The sequence below is a fragment of the Xyrauchen texanus genome, chromosome 43 (assembly GCF_025860055.1).
Source record: "Xyrauchen texanus isolate HMW12.3.18 chromosome 43, RBS_HiC_50CHRs, whole genome shotgun sequence".
In the NCBI taxonomy this organism is placed as follows: Eukaryota; Metazoa; Chordata; class Actinopteri; order Cypriniformes; family Catostomidae; genus Xyrauchen; species Xyrauchen texanus.
In genome coordinates this window covers 2,053,904-2,072,094 of record NC_068318.1, presented here as the reverse complement: position 1 = coordinate 2,072,094, position 18,191 = coordinate 2,053,904, and the positions used below count along the sequence as shown (strand labels likewise).

General features: G+C 36.8%; 1 protein-coding gene across 6 annotated transcripts in view; it reads left to right on the top strand.

The window, feature by feature from the left end:
* The window catches only part of ppip5k2 (diphosphoinositol pentakisphosphate kinase 2), a 217,798-nt gene that overhangs the window by 149,096 nt on the left and 50,511 nt on the right, over nucleotides 1–18,191 (top strand). For all 6 annotated transcript variants that reach the window (XM_052116272.1, XM_052116271.1, XM_052116268.1 and 3 more), the window contains exons 19-24: nucleotides 5,698–5,921; nucleotides 7,581–7,708; nucleotides 7,907–8,021; nucleotides 8,125–8,232; nucleotides 14,105–14,221; nucleotides 16,362–16,532. In XM_052116272.1, the coding sequence (XP_051972232.1) occupies nucleotides 5,698–5,921; nucleotides 7,581–7,708; nucleotides 7,907–8,021; nucleotides 8,125–8,232; nucleotides 14,105–14,221; nucleotides 16,362–16,532 (863 nt within the window). The remainder of the gene's footprint in view (nucleotides 1–5,697; nucleotides 5,922–7,580; nucleotides 7,709–7,906; nucleotides 8,022–8,124; nucleotides 8,233–14,104; nucleotides 14,222–16,361; nucleotides 16,533–18,191) is intronic.

The window sequence follows — 18,191 nt, the reverse complement described above, 5'->3', positions numbered from 1 at the left end:
GCTGCCTCAAATGAATGCCCTGCTTGTGTTTAGTAATTTCCGTAATCCTTGGTTATTCCCATTATGAGTTACAAGATGCTGAAATGTGATTGGTTAGAGGGCTGATGGCATATTCATTGTTCACTTATAAAGATATGGGTAAATTAGTAATAACGGGCCACATGCAAAAACCTATTGACTAATATCTACTGAACGATTTTACAAAATTCTTTTGATTATGTTTTGTCAGAAATGTCTGTAGATAATGTGTATGAAGTTTCATGTGAACTGGGCAAACAGCCTTGGACGAGTTCGAAAAGGTTTTTCAATTAAATTAAAATGGCAAGTTTATTTTATTTAATTTTAAGTTAATTTTTAATGGAAATTCACATAACCAAATGATTTGGAGGTAATGATGGATTCACAGAATTGGATTCACAGAGGTAATCTGGAGTTAATTCTACTGCTTTGAGCACCATTGCACAATTAGGATTTTCCGAAGTTATAGTGCCCATAGCTTAGCCCTCTATGCATGAATTTATTTTGAGGGGAAAAAAATATTTCACCCAATTTTTTGGGAGCCCCTGATAATATATCCATCGTAAAATGTCCATCAAAATCCAGCAGATCACTGATTGGTCAGGGAGAATCATCACTACCAGCGTCACTTGATTTCCAACGCACAACATCAACCCGCTAGTTTTATAGTTAGTAACACCGATAGCAGTATAATTTGTTCACGCGACTTTCGAATTGTGAAAAAATAAATGGCTGTGCGCAAAATCACGCCATGGTCAATAAACGAGGTGCAGACGGTCCTCTCGTTAACAATGAGCGAAACAAAAGTCTCTGAGGAAGTGTCTCAGCTGTTGGCCGCAGAGGGCTACCACTGGTCCTTGAAACAGTGTTGGAATTTTTTTTTATAAAAAAACATAAAAGTGACTACAGAACCATCAAGGAAAAGTGGAAGTGGTTCAACCAAATGGATGCTATCTTAACTGGTGAGCAATGGGAGGGAGAGTGCCCTGGACTCCGCCACGATGGAGGATGGTACGTTTTGTTACGGTAACTCTATACTCTGCTTGAAAGCTTCACTTTATTAAGTTGACCAGCTACTTGAAGCTTGCCTCTAAAACAACCAGGCCAATTTAACTGTTACACTTGTGTAAAATCACCATGCAACAACTGGTTTATGCAGCACAATGAGCTCATTTGTCATCTGATTCTGAGTCCCATCCCCCCGCTGTTATTGTGTAAATGGTGCGGTTGAAACACCTGGCCAATCAGATGTGCCGAACACACATGCTGTGCATTGTGCAGCTAATGTAAAGCGGGGACTGACTAGAGTCAAAAGTCTCACCATCTATCTAATTAAAAAAATAAACATAGCAATTTTCCTGCCATGTAGGCAGTAGGGGGATAACTGTTTCAAGGTTTCACAATATACCTTGGTTTTAAAATGGATGATTATTATACCGTTGAAATCTTGTAATTGATGGTATTGCATGAAGATAAAGACTAAAATCCTAATCAGTTTAATTAAGACAGAATCTGCAACATTTACACATCATCATATAAACTTGACTAGATAAAATTCATCTTTAAATTGCGCCTTCCTCATGTTGCATTTGACTGTCACTCAGTTTTAAAAGTGACATGCAGGTGTCGTGAGCGCTACACATCTTGAGCACATCAGAAGTCCAGCACCAGTGCATCATTCCGACATGTCCGGGTGAGCCTTAAGCTTTTATTTCCGCTGTCTGTGATTACATGGCTATGTAAAAGACCCATGAAGCACCATCAATGTTGATGGCTACCCAGTCTGTAAAGTTTGCTGCAAAAATTTTCGGCTCAGGCGGGAAACACTTCAAACCTTAAGCACCATCTCCATGAGCACCATCCCACATGATTTGTAATGACTAGTTAGGCTAAAGTTATGTTTATGCTTTCTGTCACATTCACAAATGCAGCAAACGGATTTAAAACCTTGTTCAACTTTACAAAGTGCAGCGCAACAGCAAGCCAATGTGTTTGATAATACTAATAATATGTTTTATTTGTAAAACATTGTAATAAATAAGGTTTACAAAATGCATGGCTTTTGGTATTTAGGAAATTGACATTGACAATATGCATTCAAGAAATTGACAGTGACGCTGTGGCAGAAATTGTCAGTATTGGACAAAATGCCAATATATAAACTGCTTATGAATAATATATTTTCAGTAGGTATTGTAGAATTAAACTAAATCACATATGCAACAAATTACTGAATGCATGCAGATGCATATTTGAAGTGTTAACCTGGGCAATAATCATTACAAATGATTACAATTCAATTTAATATATAATAAAATAACAATTACAAAATATTTTTAGTTATAATCATCTGACTACTGTACATGTTTCTTTTTCTTTTTTTACCTTGTCGGATTAAGAGAGTGTCCTGATGTTTAAGATCAAAAGTTAAAGGATTGAAGTTGAAGAAATCCAAAATAAAGTTCAAGAATTGGTTATAACCGAAATATTGATCAGAAATAGCCTATTTTATAACCAAATATTGAAATGCTTTTAATATTATCAATGCACCTAAATACCATGAAACCGTAATACTGTGGTTATTTTTGTAACTGTTATCATACCGTTACACCCCTATTAGGCAGCAAAGACGATGACCGGTCCACCTGCACTTGACCCAAATGTATGCAGTTTGATTGACATCAAACACAGCCCCTTGATGACAGCCTTCCCTGCTTTCTTCACAGCCATTGGACACAATTATTTTATTGACATTTTAGATTTGTTTCCAGTGGGATATTGAGTTTATATAGTGACTTTGCTGTTTTAAACATTACTGTTACTACTCTATAAACAACATTCATTAAAAATATATATATATTTTTAGCAATCATTTAGTAAAAAAACAAATCATTAAGAGTAAGACAACGTTCTCTATTAGAATATTAGTTTTTTGAATCCAGGTTGATAATGAGCATGCAATTGGAAAATGTTGTCCCCCTGTCCATAAATCCTGATTGTGGCCCTGCTGAGGAGGCACTAAACTGCTTTGGAAATGCAAGCTCAGAAAAGTAAAGCGAGTAGAGTTGAGGCGAAAACAGTGGAAAAGTACCATAACTGCACAATGTTGCCCTGATGCAACAAACCAAAACACAGTTTTAGTGTATAAATAAAAACAAAAGTCTTTAAACAATCAAAAATACTACTTTACTCATGCACATACATATTTTTATTTCAATTTAAACATGTAAAAAGTTTATTTTATATTATCTTACCAATTGTATATTAGATATTTATATTTATCTTACCAATTGGTGGCACTGTGCCCATGCGGCTTTGCTTCCTGAAAGGACTGCTTCACCCCCAGACAAAAGGCCACACCTACTTCAGCCACTCATTTCATTGAACACAGACATGTGAGGTGATATTATGTATTTTTCTATTGTCTATGTGTTCAAAGTTTTAAGTTTGGAAATTATGCTCACAAGATACAAGCTAATTAGTCATTGTAAGCTATGCCCCAAAATGTGTTTGCTTATATCTTCGAAATGATTTGACATATAAAAATGTTTTAGATATATTTTTGTCAGGAGAGTCTGTGCATAATGTATGCCAAGTTCTTTGCAAATTGGGGAAACAGCCTTGGACGAGTTAAAAAAAAGTAGGTTTTTCCAAAAAATATACATGATAAAAATAATTCTTGCAGGAATGGAAATCCATGTGACCATATCATTGGAGGGCACTGGTGGATTCAGAGAATCTACTAAATGTTATTGTAGTCTATACCATTCCGGAGTTAATTGCAAAACCACAAATTAGCTAATTATAGCCCCACTATGTGGCCGATTGTCACAACATTTTATATGTGGCTTCGATTGACGTCCTGCTTGTGTATAGTAAGTTTCAAAACTCTTGGCCATTCCCAATACGAGTTATAAGGTGCTGAAATTTGATTGGCCATTGGCAGCCATTTTTGTTCATTTGTTGAATACATTTTTTAAGAATCTGTTTATAAATATTATTTTGAACCAAAGAAGATGCTTATTTATTTGAACTTTGTTGTTAAAACTGATTTTAAGTTATTACTGTTTTTTAATTGTAAAACCCCTAGGATGCGGAATTGTACGAAACTTTGCTGACATCTAAACATTCTATTGACTATGTATATCGAATTAAGTTATGTTTGGAGTTTGCCTTGGGCATGATGGTTATCATGCAGGAAAGCTTTCAAGAGTTATAAGCCAAAATAGCAATTTTTATATCTCCTGACCAGAAGGGGTCAGTGTGCCAAGATGCTGCAGGTAACCTCAGAGCCTAGTGGTGATGACACGTACCATGTTTCATCCCAGTCCTTCAAAGCGTTGCGGAGATACAGCCTCAAGTTCAATTTTGCGCATTCTTAAGCAAATTCGTTGAAGTGCCATTCGAAAATGGTATGGTTTGTCAAAATTCTGTGAATGCATTTTTGTCGTGAGTGCCTGTAGATGATGCAGGCCAATTTTTGTGCTAATTGGACAAATGGCCTGGGACGAGTTCGAAAAAGTAGGTTTTTCAGAATATTCAAAATGGCTGACATAGGAATTTTTCCTATCATTTGACTCACTATACCCCACTGAATCTAATGAGAACAATTTGATTTTATGACAAACTGTTTAGAAGTTATACGCAAAAACTTTTTTTGAAATCTCGTGACCAGTATGGGGCAGTGCGCCAAAACGCTACAGGTAACCTCAGGGCCTAATAGTGATCACACGTACCAAGTTTCATCCCAATCCCTCAGAGCGTTGCAGAGATAAAGCCTAAGTCAATTTTGCATGCTCTTCGTCGAATTCATTGAAGCGCCATTCGAAAACTGTAACTGGTTTATCAAAATTTGGTGAATGTATTTTTGTTGTGATTGCCTCTAGATGATGCAGGCCAATTTTCATGTAATTTGGACAAACGGCCTAGGATGAGTTCGAATTAACTAAGTAGGTTTTCATAACTTTCCCATAAGTGGTTCTACACACTGCCATAGAGTCAAGCGGAAGTAGCAGCAGAAGACGAATAATAAGAGGAAAACTAATGAAAACAATAGTGGTCTTTTGCCCCTTCGGGGCTGGACCCCTAATTAGAAAACTAACGAAAACTTTATTATCATTTGCAGAGGTCTTTAATTTGGGGACGGAAAGACAGGAATCGTGATAAAGCCTTATAGAATTTATTTACTTAATCGTAGACTTTTACAGTTGAATTATTATAAATCTGCGTGTGCTGCAGGTTTTGACATGAAGAAGCGGCACTTTTGCATATTCTCCAAGCACGCAGGGGGGCTCATGATTCTGTGTTTCAGAGCGGTTCACAGTTAGTGTTTACGCACATTTATGACACTTTTGATGAATTGCTGCTCATATTTTTAGTATGACAATGTTTACTTGGTGTTTATAATGTAACGCTGCAGATGATTCTAAGAGTGAATATTTTATTTCCTTTATCTGTTTTAGTGAGCACAGACATTTCAATATAAGAGTCCTCTGTGTAGTTTTTAGTTAAAAGTCCCTCACTATACACCAAATCGTTTTTCTGGTTACTATTGGGATTTTGGATGCACTGAATCTGGGATTTCATTCAGGCAGATTAAACCACTTTTGCATATTTTCTATTCTTTCTGATCTGCTGTTAAGCATTCCTATATTTCTTTCTTGTTCATCTCCATCACAGATATCCAGCTGTATCACAGTGAAACTCTAGAGCTGATGCTGCGCCGCTGGTCTAAGCTAGAGAAAGACTTCCAGATGAAGAACGAACGCTATAACATCAGCAAGATTCCTGATATTTATGACTGCATCAAATATGACGTACAGCACAACAGCTCATTAAAGCTTGACAACACCATGGAGATATACCGGCTGTCTAAAGCTCTGGCTGACATAGTCATTCCCCAGGTGCCTTTTTCTTGATTTTGTTATTTGTAGTCAAAAATAAATAAAACTTAATACAGAGAGCTGCCTTTACTAGGTTTTTGCGCTTACAGTGCATGCAGGCCATGACAGAATCTGCAGACATTTTTGCATTTTCTGCACTGAAAATCAAAATAATTTTGAATATTGTTGTCAGATACCAAAATTTAAGTAATTGAAACTGATACCAGTGAAATGTCATATTTTGTAATACCGACTTTTAAACCACAACAAAACTTACACTAATTAATATCTTTATTAAGTAAACATGATCACAAGTTCTCAAGCAATTATTCATGACATATAAACAAATAATAATAATAAAAAAAACAATACAAGCAATATAGCTAATAAAGACAATGGAAAAATATATCTGCAAGCAGCCATTACGGGGCCAAGCCCCTCTAAATAGCCTATTGCTATAGACTACCATTGGGAGGAAGAAGAATAACAAATTGGGCTCTAACCTGTACTCTTTCGATCTCCACGGCGCACAGCAACACCATATAGACCACTATGCTACTTAGTCACAAACTGTACAGGTGCTTGAGAGACATGCCAAGCTGAGAGTCAGCAGGAGTTAAATGAAAAAATAAATACATTTAGAAAATTCTCTCTGCATTTTATAAAAACTTAAAATAATGAAGTTATGATACATCAAATTTTATGTTTACAGTGACTAAGAATTTTGACCACTGTATTGTGCTATCTCTAATCTACCCTCAGTACATGATTTCGATTGTACATACCAATTTTCAGTTTCATATATGCACATGTGTCAAATGCACCCCGTTCACCTTAGGATGGTCTTGAACCTACGCGTTTCCATTTCACAGGTGAGGTTGCCATCCGCTGCAACAAACTACATACATAATGGCGTTTGTGTTGTTTTCCCACCAAAAATGTCATCACCTCGATGATGCCATTAAGAAGCTGACTTTTGTTATTTATATAGATATTATAAAAGACTAACAGTATGGAAATTAATATTTGAGGACTGAAATTTCTGATATGGTGGGGAAAAAACTATACATTGATTAACAGTTCAAACCATATTCCGATAAACACTTACTTTAAAAATAAAATAAAATAAATACAATTATTTGAGAAAGGAAAAACAAAGAAACACTTGGAATATTATTTCCTAATAATTTACAAGTCCCCCCCCCCCCCTCCCATTTTTAAAAGTAAAAATGGCAACATAAACTCAAACCAAATGAGTTAGAATTATTTTGTTAATCCCTATGTTCTCTTAATTTTGCTATGTTTTGAAAGAAGTAAATACACATTCATTGCATACAACACAAAATATACATTTAACGTCAACTTAGAGTTAATCAACATAAAGTAAATTAATAATCGCGAGGTCCTTGAACTTCTTTAACTTACAAATCCCTAAAATTAAGATTGGTAACATGTTAAAATGTATTGTTATTCTTATTGATAGCCCATAGCATTAGCACAAATTAGCCAAAATATTTTATAACCATAAACATTAGGAATGGGGAAAAGTTAGAACTACAGGAATTACTGTATTTGCAGTTCTGTGGAAATCTGTGGGCCTGCTCATAAGACAAAACTTGTATTTAATATGTTATTGTATTAATATATTTGGGCATAATTGCTCTTATTTGCTCTTGTCAGGAATATGGTATTTCTCAAGCAGAAAAACTGGACATTGCCAAAGGATACTGTACACCTCTGATTCGTAAGATACGCTCTGATCTGCAGAGAACACAAGACGATGACACAGTTAATAAACTACACCCAGTGTAAGACACATTCCATTCCAGTGCTTTAGAATTGTCTGCATTTTGTATATAAAGAAAGGACTTGCCAAGCATGTATAAGAGCTAAGTGCTATGTTAGCACTTCATGTTCATGTGCTTCATGTTAATGTAAACATTTTCTGTGAATATTTCAAGTTTTTGGACTTTAATAGTAAGTCTAGTTGATTGTTCTGTGCACAGATATTCTAGGGGAGTGATGTCACCAGAACGGCACGTGCGGACAAGACTTTACTTCACCAGTGAAAGTCACGTTCACTCCCTGCTGTCAATCTTGCGTTATGGAGCACTCTGTGATGTATGCCCTAAAAATCATTAATTTAAATATACTGCCTTTTTTGTCAAGCAAAACTGAATTCTGTTTAGCCTGAAGGAATCCATTGGCTTCACTGTATTCTCAGGAGGCCAAAGATGAGCAGTGGAAGAGAGCCATGGACTACCTGAAGATAGTCAGTGAGCTGAACTACATGACACAGATAGTCATCATGCTCTATGAAGACCCTAATAAGGTAGATTTCTAAAATGTTATGTTTTGGAGTAAGATAAAGCAACTAATCCTACAAAGCATCACAGCATTCATGTGCTAATACATAATGGTGTTTGTGTTGTTTTCCCACCAAAACTTTCACCACCTTGATGATGCCATTAAGAAGCTGACTTTTGTTATTTATAAAGATATTACAAAAGACTAATAGTATGGAAATTAATATTTGAGGACTGAAATTTCTGACGTGGGGGGGGAAATATACACTGATTAATAATTAAAACCGTGTTCCAATGAACACTTGCTTTTAATTTTTTTTTTTAAATGTATTTGAGAAAAGAAAAAACAAAGATACACATGGAATATTATTTCTTAATAATTTGCCAGTTTTTTCCTTTTCAAAAGTAAAATTGGCAACATGAACTCAAACCAAAGGAGTTTGAATTATTTTGCAATCCTTTTACGGTACTCTCTTAATTTTGCCATGTTGTGAAAGAAGTAAATACACAAAAAAAAAATTAGCGTTGGCTCAGCATCCATAACATATAAAAATAAATAGCTTCTACTCAGATATGTACATATTTATATATTTTTTTGCTTTACTTCATTTTCATTGCATACAACACTAAATATACATTTTAAAGTCAAATTAGAGTTACATAAAGTAAATTAATAATCTCGAGTTCCTTGAACTACTTTAGCTACTTACTGAAACAATCAAGCACAGAACTTGGGTTGTGGGGAATACCCATAAGCCCTTGTGCATGAATAATTTAAGCATATTTGTTTGGTCAAAAGGATCTTATGTGGGCATTTAATTAGTTGTTATAAGAATTCTTAGATATTTTAGTTATTTTTAGTATTATTCATGTTGTTTTACTGTAAATAGTTTTTTCCCTGTAATGTCACCATTAAGGCAGCATCATGGCTAGGACATGGCACAGGTATGAAACACAGGGCACGTCGATGCGTTTCAGGTGGCTGACAGTACACAGAAAAGTTACCAAGGTTTTTCCCTACTTCAAGAATGAACAAGGTTAAAGTAAATTAAATATTTCATCTTATAATGATTTGGGTGGAATTTAATGGAAAATATGCATCTGGAGTAATAGCAGACAGATGCCGAGTGGCAGTGGCGGTGTGCATACCTTCATTGAAACAGTTGTTTTGAATTTTAGTACATGTAGTAATATACATGTACATTTAAATACAAATTGCTATTTGTTGGTAAATTTTATTCGCATAACAAACATGTTTAAGTAAATAAAGTTGAACTGATTAATTTGTGTATATCTAACAAAGGTTTTGTTGTTGTACTGACATAAAATGACCATAAGTTGAATTTACTTAAATGCATGCTTTTTGTATATATATATATATATATATATATATATACACACACACACACACACACATATATATATATACAGTGCCTTGCAAAAGTATTCAGACCCCTGACCAAATATCTCATATTACTGAATTTCAAATGGTGCGATGAAATTTCATTCTGATTTATATTTTATTTTAAAATACTGAAACTCAAAATTAATTATTATAAGTTGACTGGTTTTATGTTGGGATATATAAAAAAATATATATACAGTGGGTACGGAAAGTATTCAAACCCCCTTAAATTTTTCACTCTTTGTTATATTGCAGCCATTTGCTAAAATCATTTAAGTTCATTTTTTTTCCTCATTATTGTACACACAGCACCCCATATTGACAGAAAAACACAGAATTGTTGACATTTTTGCACATTTATTAAAAAAGAAAAACTGAAATATCACATGGTCCTAAGTATTCAGACCCTTTGTTTAATATTTAGTAGAAGCACCCTTTTGATCTAATACAGCCATGAGTCTTTTTGGGAAAGATGCAACAAGTTTTTCACATCTGGATTTGGGTATACTCTGCCATTCCTCCTTGCAGATCCTCTCCAGTTCTGTCAGGTTGGATGGTAAACGTTGGTGGACAGCCATTTTCAGGTCTCTCCAGAGATGCTCAATTAGGTTTAAGTCAGGGCTCTGGCTGGGCCATTCAAGAACAGTCACGGAGTTGTTGTGAAGCCACTCCTTCGTTATTTTAGCGGTGTGCTTAGGGTCATTGTGAAGGTGGAAGGTGAACGTTCGGCCCAGTCTGAGGTCCAGAGCACTCTGGAGAAGGTTTTCGTCCAGGATATCCCTGTACTTGGCCGCATTCATCTTTCCCTCGATTGCAACCAGTCGTCCTGTCCCTGCAGCTGAAAAACACCCCCACAGCATGATGCTGCCACCACCATGCTTCACTGTTGAGACTGTATTGGACAGGCGATGAGCAGTGCCTGGTTCTCCACACATACCGCTTAGAATTAAGGCCAAAAAGTTCTATCTTGGTCTCATCAGACCAGAGAATTTTATTTATCACCATCTTGGAGTCCTTCAGGTGTTTTTTCATGTGTCTTGCACTGAGGAGAGGCTTCCGTCGGGCCACTCTGCCATAAACTCTTTACTCTGCCATAAAGCCCCGACTGGTGGATGGCTGCAGTGATGGTTGACTTACTACAACTTTCTCCCACCTCCCGACTGCATCTCTGGAGCTCAGCCACAGTGATCTTTGGGTTCTTCTTTACCTCTCTCACCAAGGCTCTTCTCCCCCGATAGCTCAGTTTGGCCAGACGGCAAGCTCTAGGAAGGGTTCTGGTCGTCCCAAACGTCTTCCATTTAAGGATTATGGAGGCCACTGTGCTCTTATGAACCTTAAGGGCAGCAGAAATTTTTTTGTATCCTTGGCCAGATCTGTGCCTTGCCACAATTCTGTCTCTGAGCTCTTCAGGCAGTTCCTTTGACCTCATGATTCTCATTTGCTCTGACATGCACCGTGAGCTGTAAGGTCTTATATAGACAGGTGTGTGGCTTTCCTAATCAAGTCCAATCAGTATAATCAAACACAGCTGGACTCAATTGAAGGTGTAGAACCATCTCAAGGATGATCAGAAGAAATGGACAGCACCTGAGTTAAATATATGAGTGTCACAGCAAAGGGTCTGAATACTTAGGACCATGTGATATTTCAGTTTTTCTTTTTTAATAAATGTGCAAAAATGTCAACAATTCTGTGTTTTTCTGTCAATATGGGGTGCTTTGTGTACAATAATGAGGGGAAAAAATGAACTTAAATGATTTTAGCAAATGGCTGCAATATAACAAAGAGTGAAAAATGTAAGGGGGTCTGAATACTTTCCGTACCCACTGTATGTATCTTGCTTGCGTAAGTATTCAACTCCTGTGCTGTGGAAGCTGCCGGGTTACACTGATGAAAGAAATTGCCCTAATGAGGACATAATTACTTTAATGATTCAAGGGTGGATGCAAATGGTAAAGTTGCAATCAAATTTTCTGGATAAAAAATCCATTGTTTAAGGATCATTGGTCAGGCTGTGAATCTGAAGGAAAATTAAGGCCAAAGAGCATTCCACAGAAGTTAGAGATAAAGTAATAAAAATGCTTATATTAGGGAAAGTGTACAAAATAATATACTAATGTTTGGATATCCCAGTGAGCACAGTTGGATCAATAATCAATAATAAGTGGAAGCTACACCACACAGGCACTGCCAAGAAATGTCCGTCCCTCAAAACTCAGTGCTCTAAGGAGACTTGTGAGAGAAGCCACAGAGAGGCCAACGACCACTTTGAAGGAGTTACATAGTTCAGTGGCTGGGAGAGGTGTAATGGAGGGTGGCAAGAAAGAAGTTACTCAAAAATTACCATCTGAAAGCGTGTGAGTGGCCCAGCTGCAAAGTGGGAGAAGGTTTTGTGGTCAGATGAGACTAAAATAGAGCTATTTGGCCAAAACTCAAAGTGCTATGTGTGGCACAAACCTAACTCTTCCTATGCCTCAAGAGAACCTGCTTCAGTCTGCTAAGAAACTGAAGCTTGGGAAGACATACATTTTTCAGCAGGACATTGATCCCAAGCACAAGGACAAGGCAACATTGGAGTGTCTCATGAGCATAAAGTAAGATAAAGATAAATGTCTTACTGTGGCCCAGTCAAAGTCCTGATCTCAATCCAATTGATAATCTGTGGCACTATTTGAAAATTGCAGTCCACATCACCCAACCAACCTGAACTACCTAGAGCAAATTTTCAGAGAATATTGCACCCATATCTCTTCGTCACTGTGTGCAAACTGGTACATATGTACCCCAAAAGACTTAAAGCAGTTATTGAGCAAAAGGTGGCTCAACCAAATATTAATGTGTGGGGGTTGAATACTTACACAAGCAAGATATTTCAGTTTTTAAATTTTTCATAAAAACATTTACCAACAAAAAAATAATGTTACCTTACAGTAATTGATTTTTACACACACACACACACACACACACACACACACACACACACACACACACACACACACACACACACACACACACAGTGGCAGCCAATGTACAGATTAAGCTGTTGGAAGGAAATTGGAAATTTAATTTACCAATGTGGCATTCAACTGATCTCAAAATACAGTCAGGACATTACTGCTATAAAAAACAGCACCATCACTATTTGAAAAAAGATCTATTTGATCAAATTTACACAGACCCTATTTCCAGCAGCCATCACTCCAACACCGTATCCTTAAGTAATCATGCTAAATCACTTGCCATTATGTCAAACACAATTGAAACCTATATGGTTTGTTAAATTAAGCTTAACCTTGTCTTTGTGTTTGTTATTTAGTTGCCACAGTATAATATAGACTGCTATGTCTTAAGGTCAATATTAGGTCAAAAATGGAAAATAAGAAACGGCTTTCTCTAGAAACTAGTCAGTCATTGGTTTGAGGAATGAAGTCTATACTTTGCTTGAAATTGCCAAAGTCAAGTCAATTTTATGTGTATAGCGCCTTTCACAACACACATCGACAAAATTAAGATTTCATACAAAGGTGTACACTACAATCTTCAAAGACGAAGCACAACTAGCTCTAACAAGGACAGAAAGAGAGAAGGCCAGACAACTAAACAAGAGGATAAGTACATCAAAGTCTCTAGTTTGAGAAATAGATGCCTCACATGTCCTCAGCTGACAGCTTCATTAAATTCTACATTAAATTTAATGTACAACAGTAAAGAGAAGACTCAGGGGTGCAGGCCTTATGGGAAGAATTGCAAATAAATAGCCACTTTTGAAACAGAAAAGAAAAAAGAAAAGGTTAGAGTGGGCAAATAAACACAGACATTGGACAACAGATTTGGAAAAGAGTGTTATGGATCTTAACCCCATTGAGCTTTTGTGGGATCAGTTAGACTGTAAGGTGCGTGAGAATTGCCCGACAAGACAGCCACATCTATGGCAAGTGTGGGGTGAAATGTCTCCTGAGTGTCTGGACCAACTCACAGCTAGAATGCCAAGAATCTACAAAGCTGTCATTGCTGCACATGGAGGATTTTTTGATGAGAACACTTTGAAGAAGTTTATGAAGTTCTGAACATTGTTTTCAAATTGTTATAGTAATTTTTCACGTTATTAATGTCCTGACTATACATTGTGATCAGTTGAATGCCACATTGGTAAATAAAAGTACTCATTTCCTTCCGAAACAGCAAAATCTTTACATTATTCATTGATTATTGATTAATTCATTCATTGAGGCACCCAAACCCTTCTACCACGGTATGGTGGCGATTCATATTTATTTATTTTTTTATCCAATACTACGACATGATGTGGGCATGAAAATGTTCTGAAATGTAGGAATAATCAGTTAGGGTCACAGTTGTTATACTGTGTTAAAGGTGCTGTAAGCGATTAAGCATCAGACTTGGCCGTTGATTAGCCATGGCCCCTTTCCAAAACTCACTTTTCAGTGAACAAACCACTTACAGCACCTTTAATAGCTGCTTTGTCATTGTAGGATCCTTCGTCAGAGGACCGCTTCCATGTGGAGCTGCACTTCAGTCCAGGGGCTAAAGGCTGTGAGGAGGATAAAAACCTGCCTTCGGGATTTGGTTACAGACCAGCTTCCAGAGAGGTTAGACATGATGGATGTCTTCAGTACTACAAAAATCGTTAACATTTTGAAAGACCTTGTGACATGGTTTGACGAGTGCAGTTTTATTTCCTGTGTTGACAAATTTTTGTTGAAGTGTTTTCTAAAAATAAAGTGGATGTTGGGCAGGACATATCAAAGGGCATATCCTTTGAAATAGTCAGTAACATTTACTTTGTGCTTACTATTGTTAATCAGTGGCAGTTGGTTTTGGGGGAGGGACATTCTCATTCCAGAGAGCATTTGATTAGACAAAAATCTTGATACGCCCCTGAGTGCAAGTTGATATTATCAATATTTTTGGTTCATTATCCCAGAAGGGAAAAGTGTATCTGCTAAAGTTTAATGTTGTCAACATTAAGGAATACACTAGAATATACAGTGAGGAAAATAAGTATTTGAACACCCTGCTATTTTGCAAGTTCTCCCACTTAGAAATCATGGAGGGGTCTGAAATTGTCATCGTAGGTGCATGTCCACTGTGAGAGACATAATCTAAAAAAAAAATCCAGAAATCACAATGTATGATTCTTTAACTATTTATTTGTATGATACAGCTGCAAATAAGTATTTGAACACCTGAGAAAATCAATGTTAATATTTGGTACAGTAGCCTTTGTTTGCAATTAAACGTTTCCTGTAGTTTTTCACCAGGTTTGCACACACTGCAGGAGGGATTTTGGCCCACTCCTCCACACAGATCTTCTCTAGATCAGTCAGGTTTCTGGGCTGTCGCTGAGAAACACGGAGTTTGAGCTCCCTCCAAAGATTCTCTATTGGGTTTAGGTCTGGAGACTGGCTAGGCCACGTCAGAACCTTGATATGCTTCTTACAGAGCCACTCCTTGGTTATCCTGGCTGTGTGCTTGGGTCATTGTCATGTTGGAAGCCCCAGCCTCGACCCATCTTCAATGCTCTAACTGAGGGAAGGAGGTTGTTCCCCAAAATCTCGCAATACATGGCCCCGGTCATCCTCTCCTTAATACAGTGCAGTCAGCCCTGTCCCATGTGCAGAAAAACAGCCCCAAAGCATGATGCTACCACCCCCATGCTTCACAGTAGGGATGGTGTTCTTGGGATGGTACTCATCATTCTTCTTCCTCCAAACACGGTTAGTGGAATTATGACCAAAAGGTCTCATCTGACCACATGACTTTCTCCCATGACTCCTCTGGATCATCCAAATGGTCATTGGCAAACTTAAGACGGGCCTTGACATGTGCTGGTTTAAGCAGGGGAACCTTCCGTGCCATGCATGATTTCAAACCGTGGCGTCTTAGTGTATTACCAACAGTAACCTTGGAAGCGGTGGTCCCAGCTCTTTTCAGGTCATTGACCAGCTCCTCCCGTGTAGTTCTGGGCTGATTTTTCACCTTTCTTAGGATCATTGAGACCCCACGAGGTGAGATCTTGCACGGAGCCCCAGTCCGAGGGAGATTGACAGTCATGTTTAGCTTCTTCCATTTTCTAATGATTGCTCCAACAGTGGACCTTTTTTAACCAAGCTGCTTGGCGATTTCCCGTAGCCCTTTCCAGCCTTGTGGAGGTGTACAATTTTGTCTCTAGTGTCTTTGGACAGCTCTTTGGTCTTGGCCATGTTAGTAGTTGGATTCTTACTGATTGTATGGGGTGGACAGGTGTCTTTATGCAGCTAACGACCTCAAACAGGTGCATCTAATTTAGGATAATAAATGGAGTGGAGGTGGACATTTTAAAGGCAGACTAACAGGTCTTTGAGGGTCAGAATTCTAGCTGATAGACAGGTGTTCAAATACTTATTTGCAGCTCTATCATACAAATAAATAGTTAAAGAATCATACATTGTGATTTCTGGATTTTTTTTTTTAGATTATGTCTCTCACAGTGGACATGCACCTACGATGACAATTTCAGACCCCTCCATGATTTCTAAGTGGGAGAACTTGCAAAATAGCAGGGTGTTCAAATACTTATTTTCCTCACTGTAGATGAACTCAAGCTAACATGCAAAACTTGGATTTCATGGGCTCTATATTTAAATTAAGCTGCTTGGGTTGGCAGGAATTGCTTATAAATCTTTATATTATTTTCTAAAAGTTGTGACTTTTAATTTGAGACTGAAGTTTGAATTGCACTTATCTTAGAATGAAGGCTCCAAGAAGAAATCCCAGAATGACAGTGATGAGGAGTCCAGCGGTCCTAAACGTGACGAGCCGGATCGAGCCCTTATGATGTTCCCCCCCATGGTGTCAGATCCCATCTTCATCCACAGGAAGTCCCCTCTTCCCCGCTCTAAAAAGATTGGGTCTGTGGAAGTAAGTGATAATATGTTGTCATAATAACACTGTTGATCCTTACAATTTTGTTCCAAACTGTCCTGTGATTCCCAAATTTTTTGAGCGATGTATATATAGTGTTGGTTCTAGTTCTAGGATTTTATGCCTGTTTTGTGATGAAAGCTCTTGTAGAAATATAGAAGCTTATCTTTATCAAGCACACTCATGAACAATGTTCCCTCTAATTTTTGTTCTTGTTGACCCTGTTTTTATTTTGTTCTTTGTTGACCTTTTTACTGTATGTGTTTCTCAAGTTAACATTGCCTCAAGTTATAAAATTCTTCAGGTAAACATTCATAATAATAAAAACACTATAAACTAATATCATTGTAATAAAACAAAGACATAAATTAAGATTTGTTTTATTTTTTGTTTTATTATTTTTGTTTGATTAGTATTAACAAAATAATAGACAGTGCAAGATCTATAAGGGTGGTTACATTGCATATTGTAATGCACAGATTTGATATTTTGACACATTTTATTTTATTTTATTTATTTATTTATTGCACCTGTTTGCATGCAAGCCAACCAACTGCTTTTACATTAACCCATCCCAAAATGGGAATTATGACCTTGAAGCTCAATGGACTGTTCCTGCGCACAGCCACATTAATGCATTTATCAAGTGTGCTCCCGCATCACATTAAATGTGGTAATGTGTCCTTTCACAAATTAATCAGTGCTGTGTATTTCCACTTTGTTTCTGAGATATCACTGCTTCAGCTCTATACTGAAAAAAATTCCTTTAGAATTTAAATCTATGGTTTGCCTACACAATTTTGTGTCTGCCATCTGTAGATTTTGTTTACATCTGCTTTGCTTAGAGGGAACATTGGTCATGAATTGAGGAGTTAGGCCTATTTACACCAAGCTCAAAAATGTAAAGGAAAATGAAAACAAAACTCACTGAAAACACTTGGTATCTAAAATAATTTTGCCTTGCTTTGTAACATTGCTCATGATGTGAATAGGCCTGTGTTTATATTTTCTAGTATCATTATATAGCATTATAACATATGTACAGTATCACAAACTGATTCAGAATAGGAGCAATATAGTTCATGTTGCTTTTATGAAAATGTCATACAACTTTAGTGTATTAAGTATTGTAGGATTCTTTAAAGTTTATTAACAGATGATTTAGTCATCAAAGTTTCAACTTTCATGATATTCTTTCTATTTTCATATGCTTACATTTCTAGTTATTCAAAGCGGTGCACTCTCTCTCTGCGATTTATAGATTAGTCCAATAAAGTTCCATTATCTGTATGTTTCTAAACCTACATTTTCCCTTCTAATGCCATTTCACACCACAGTAATACACTAAACAATCAAATAATCACAGCCCATGTTTGGGAGGACTTTATTTTCTTGTGGACCCAGTTCATGTTCATGTTCCAGCTATCATGAAAGGATTAATTCACCCAAAAATGAGAATTGTCATAATTTACTCACCCTCATGTCAATCCAAACCAATATGTCTTTCTTTTTTTTGAAGAACACAAAATGATATATGTTAAAGAATGTCTTATTTAAATTCAGAGGACTTGGAACATGACACACTGGTCACATTGACTACTTTATAACAGTTTTTGGTGCTGCTTTTTTTTTTAGCTTTAAATTGAGGAAATATCC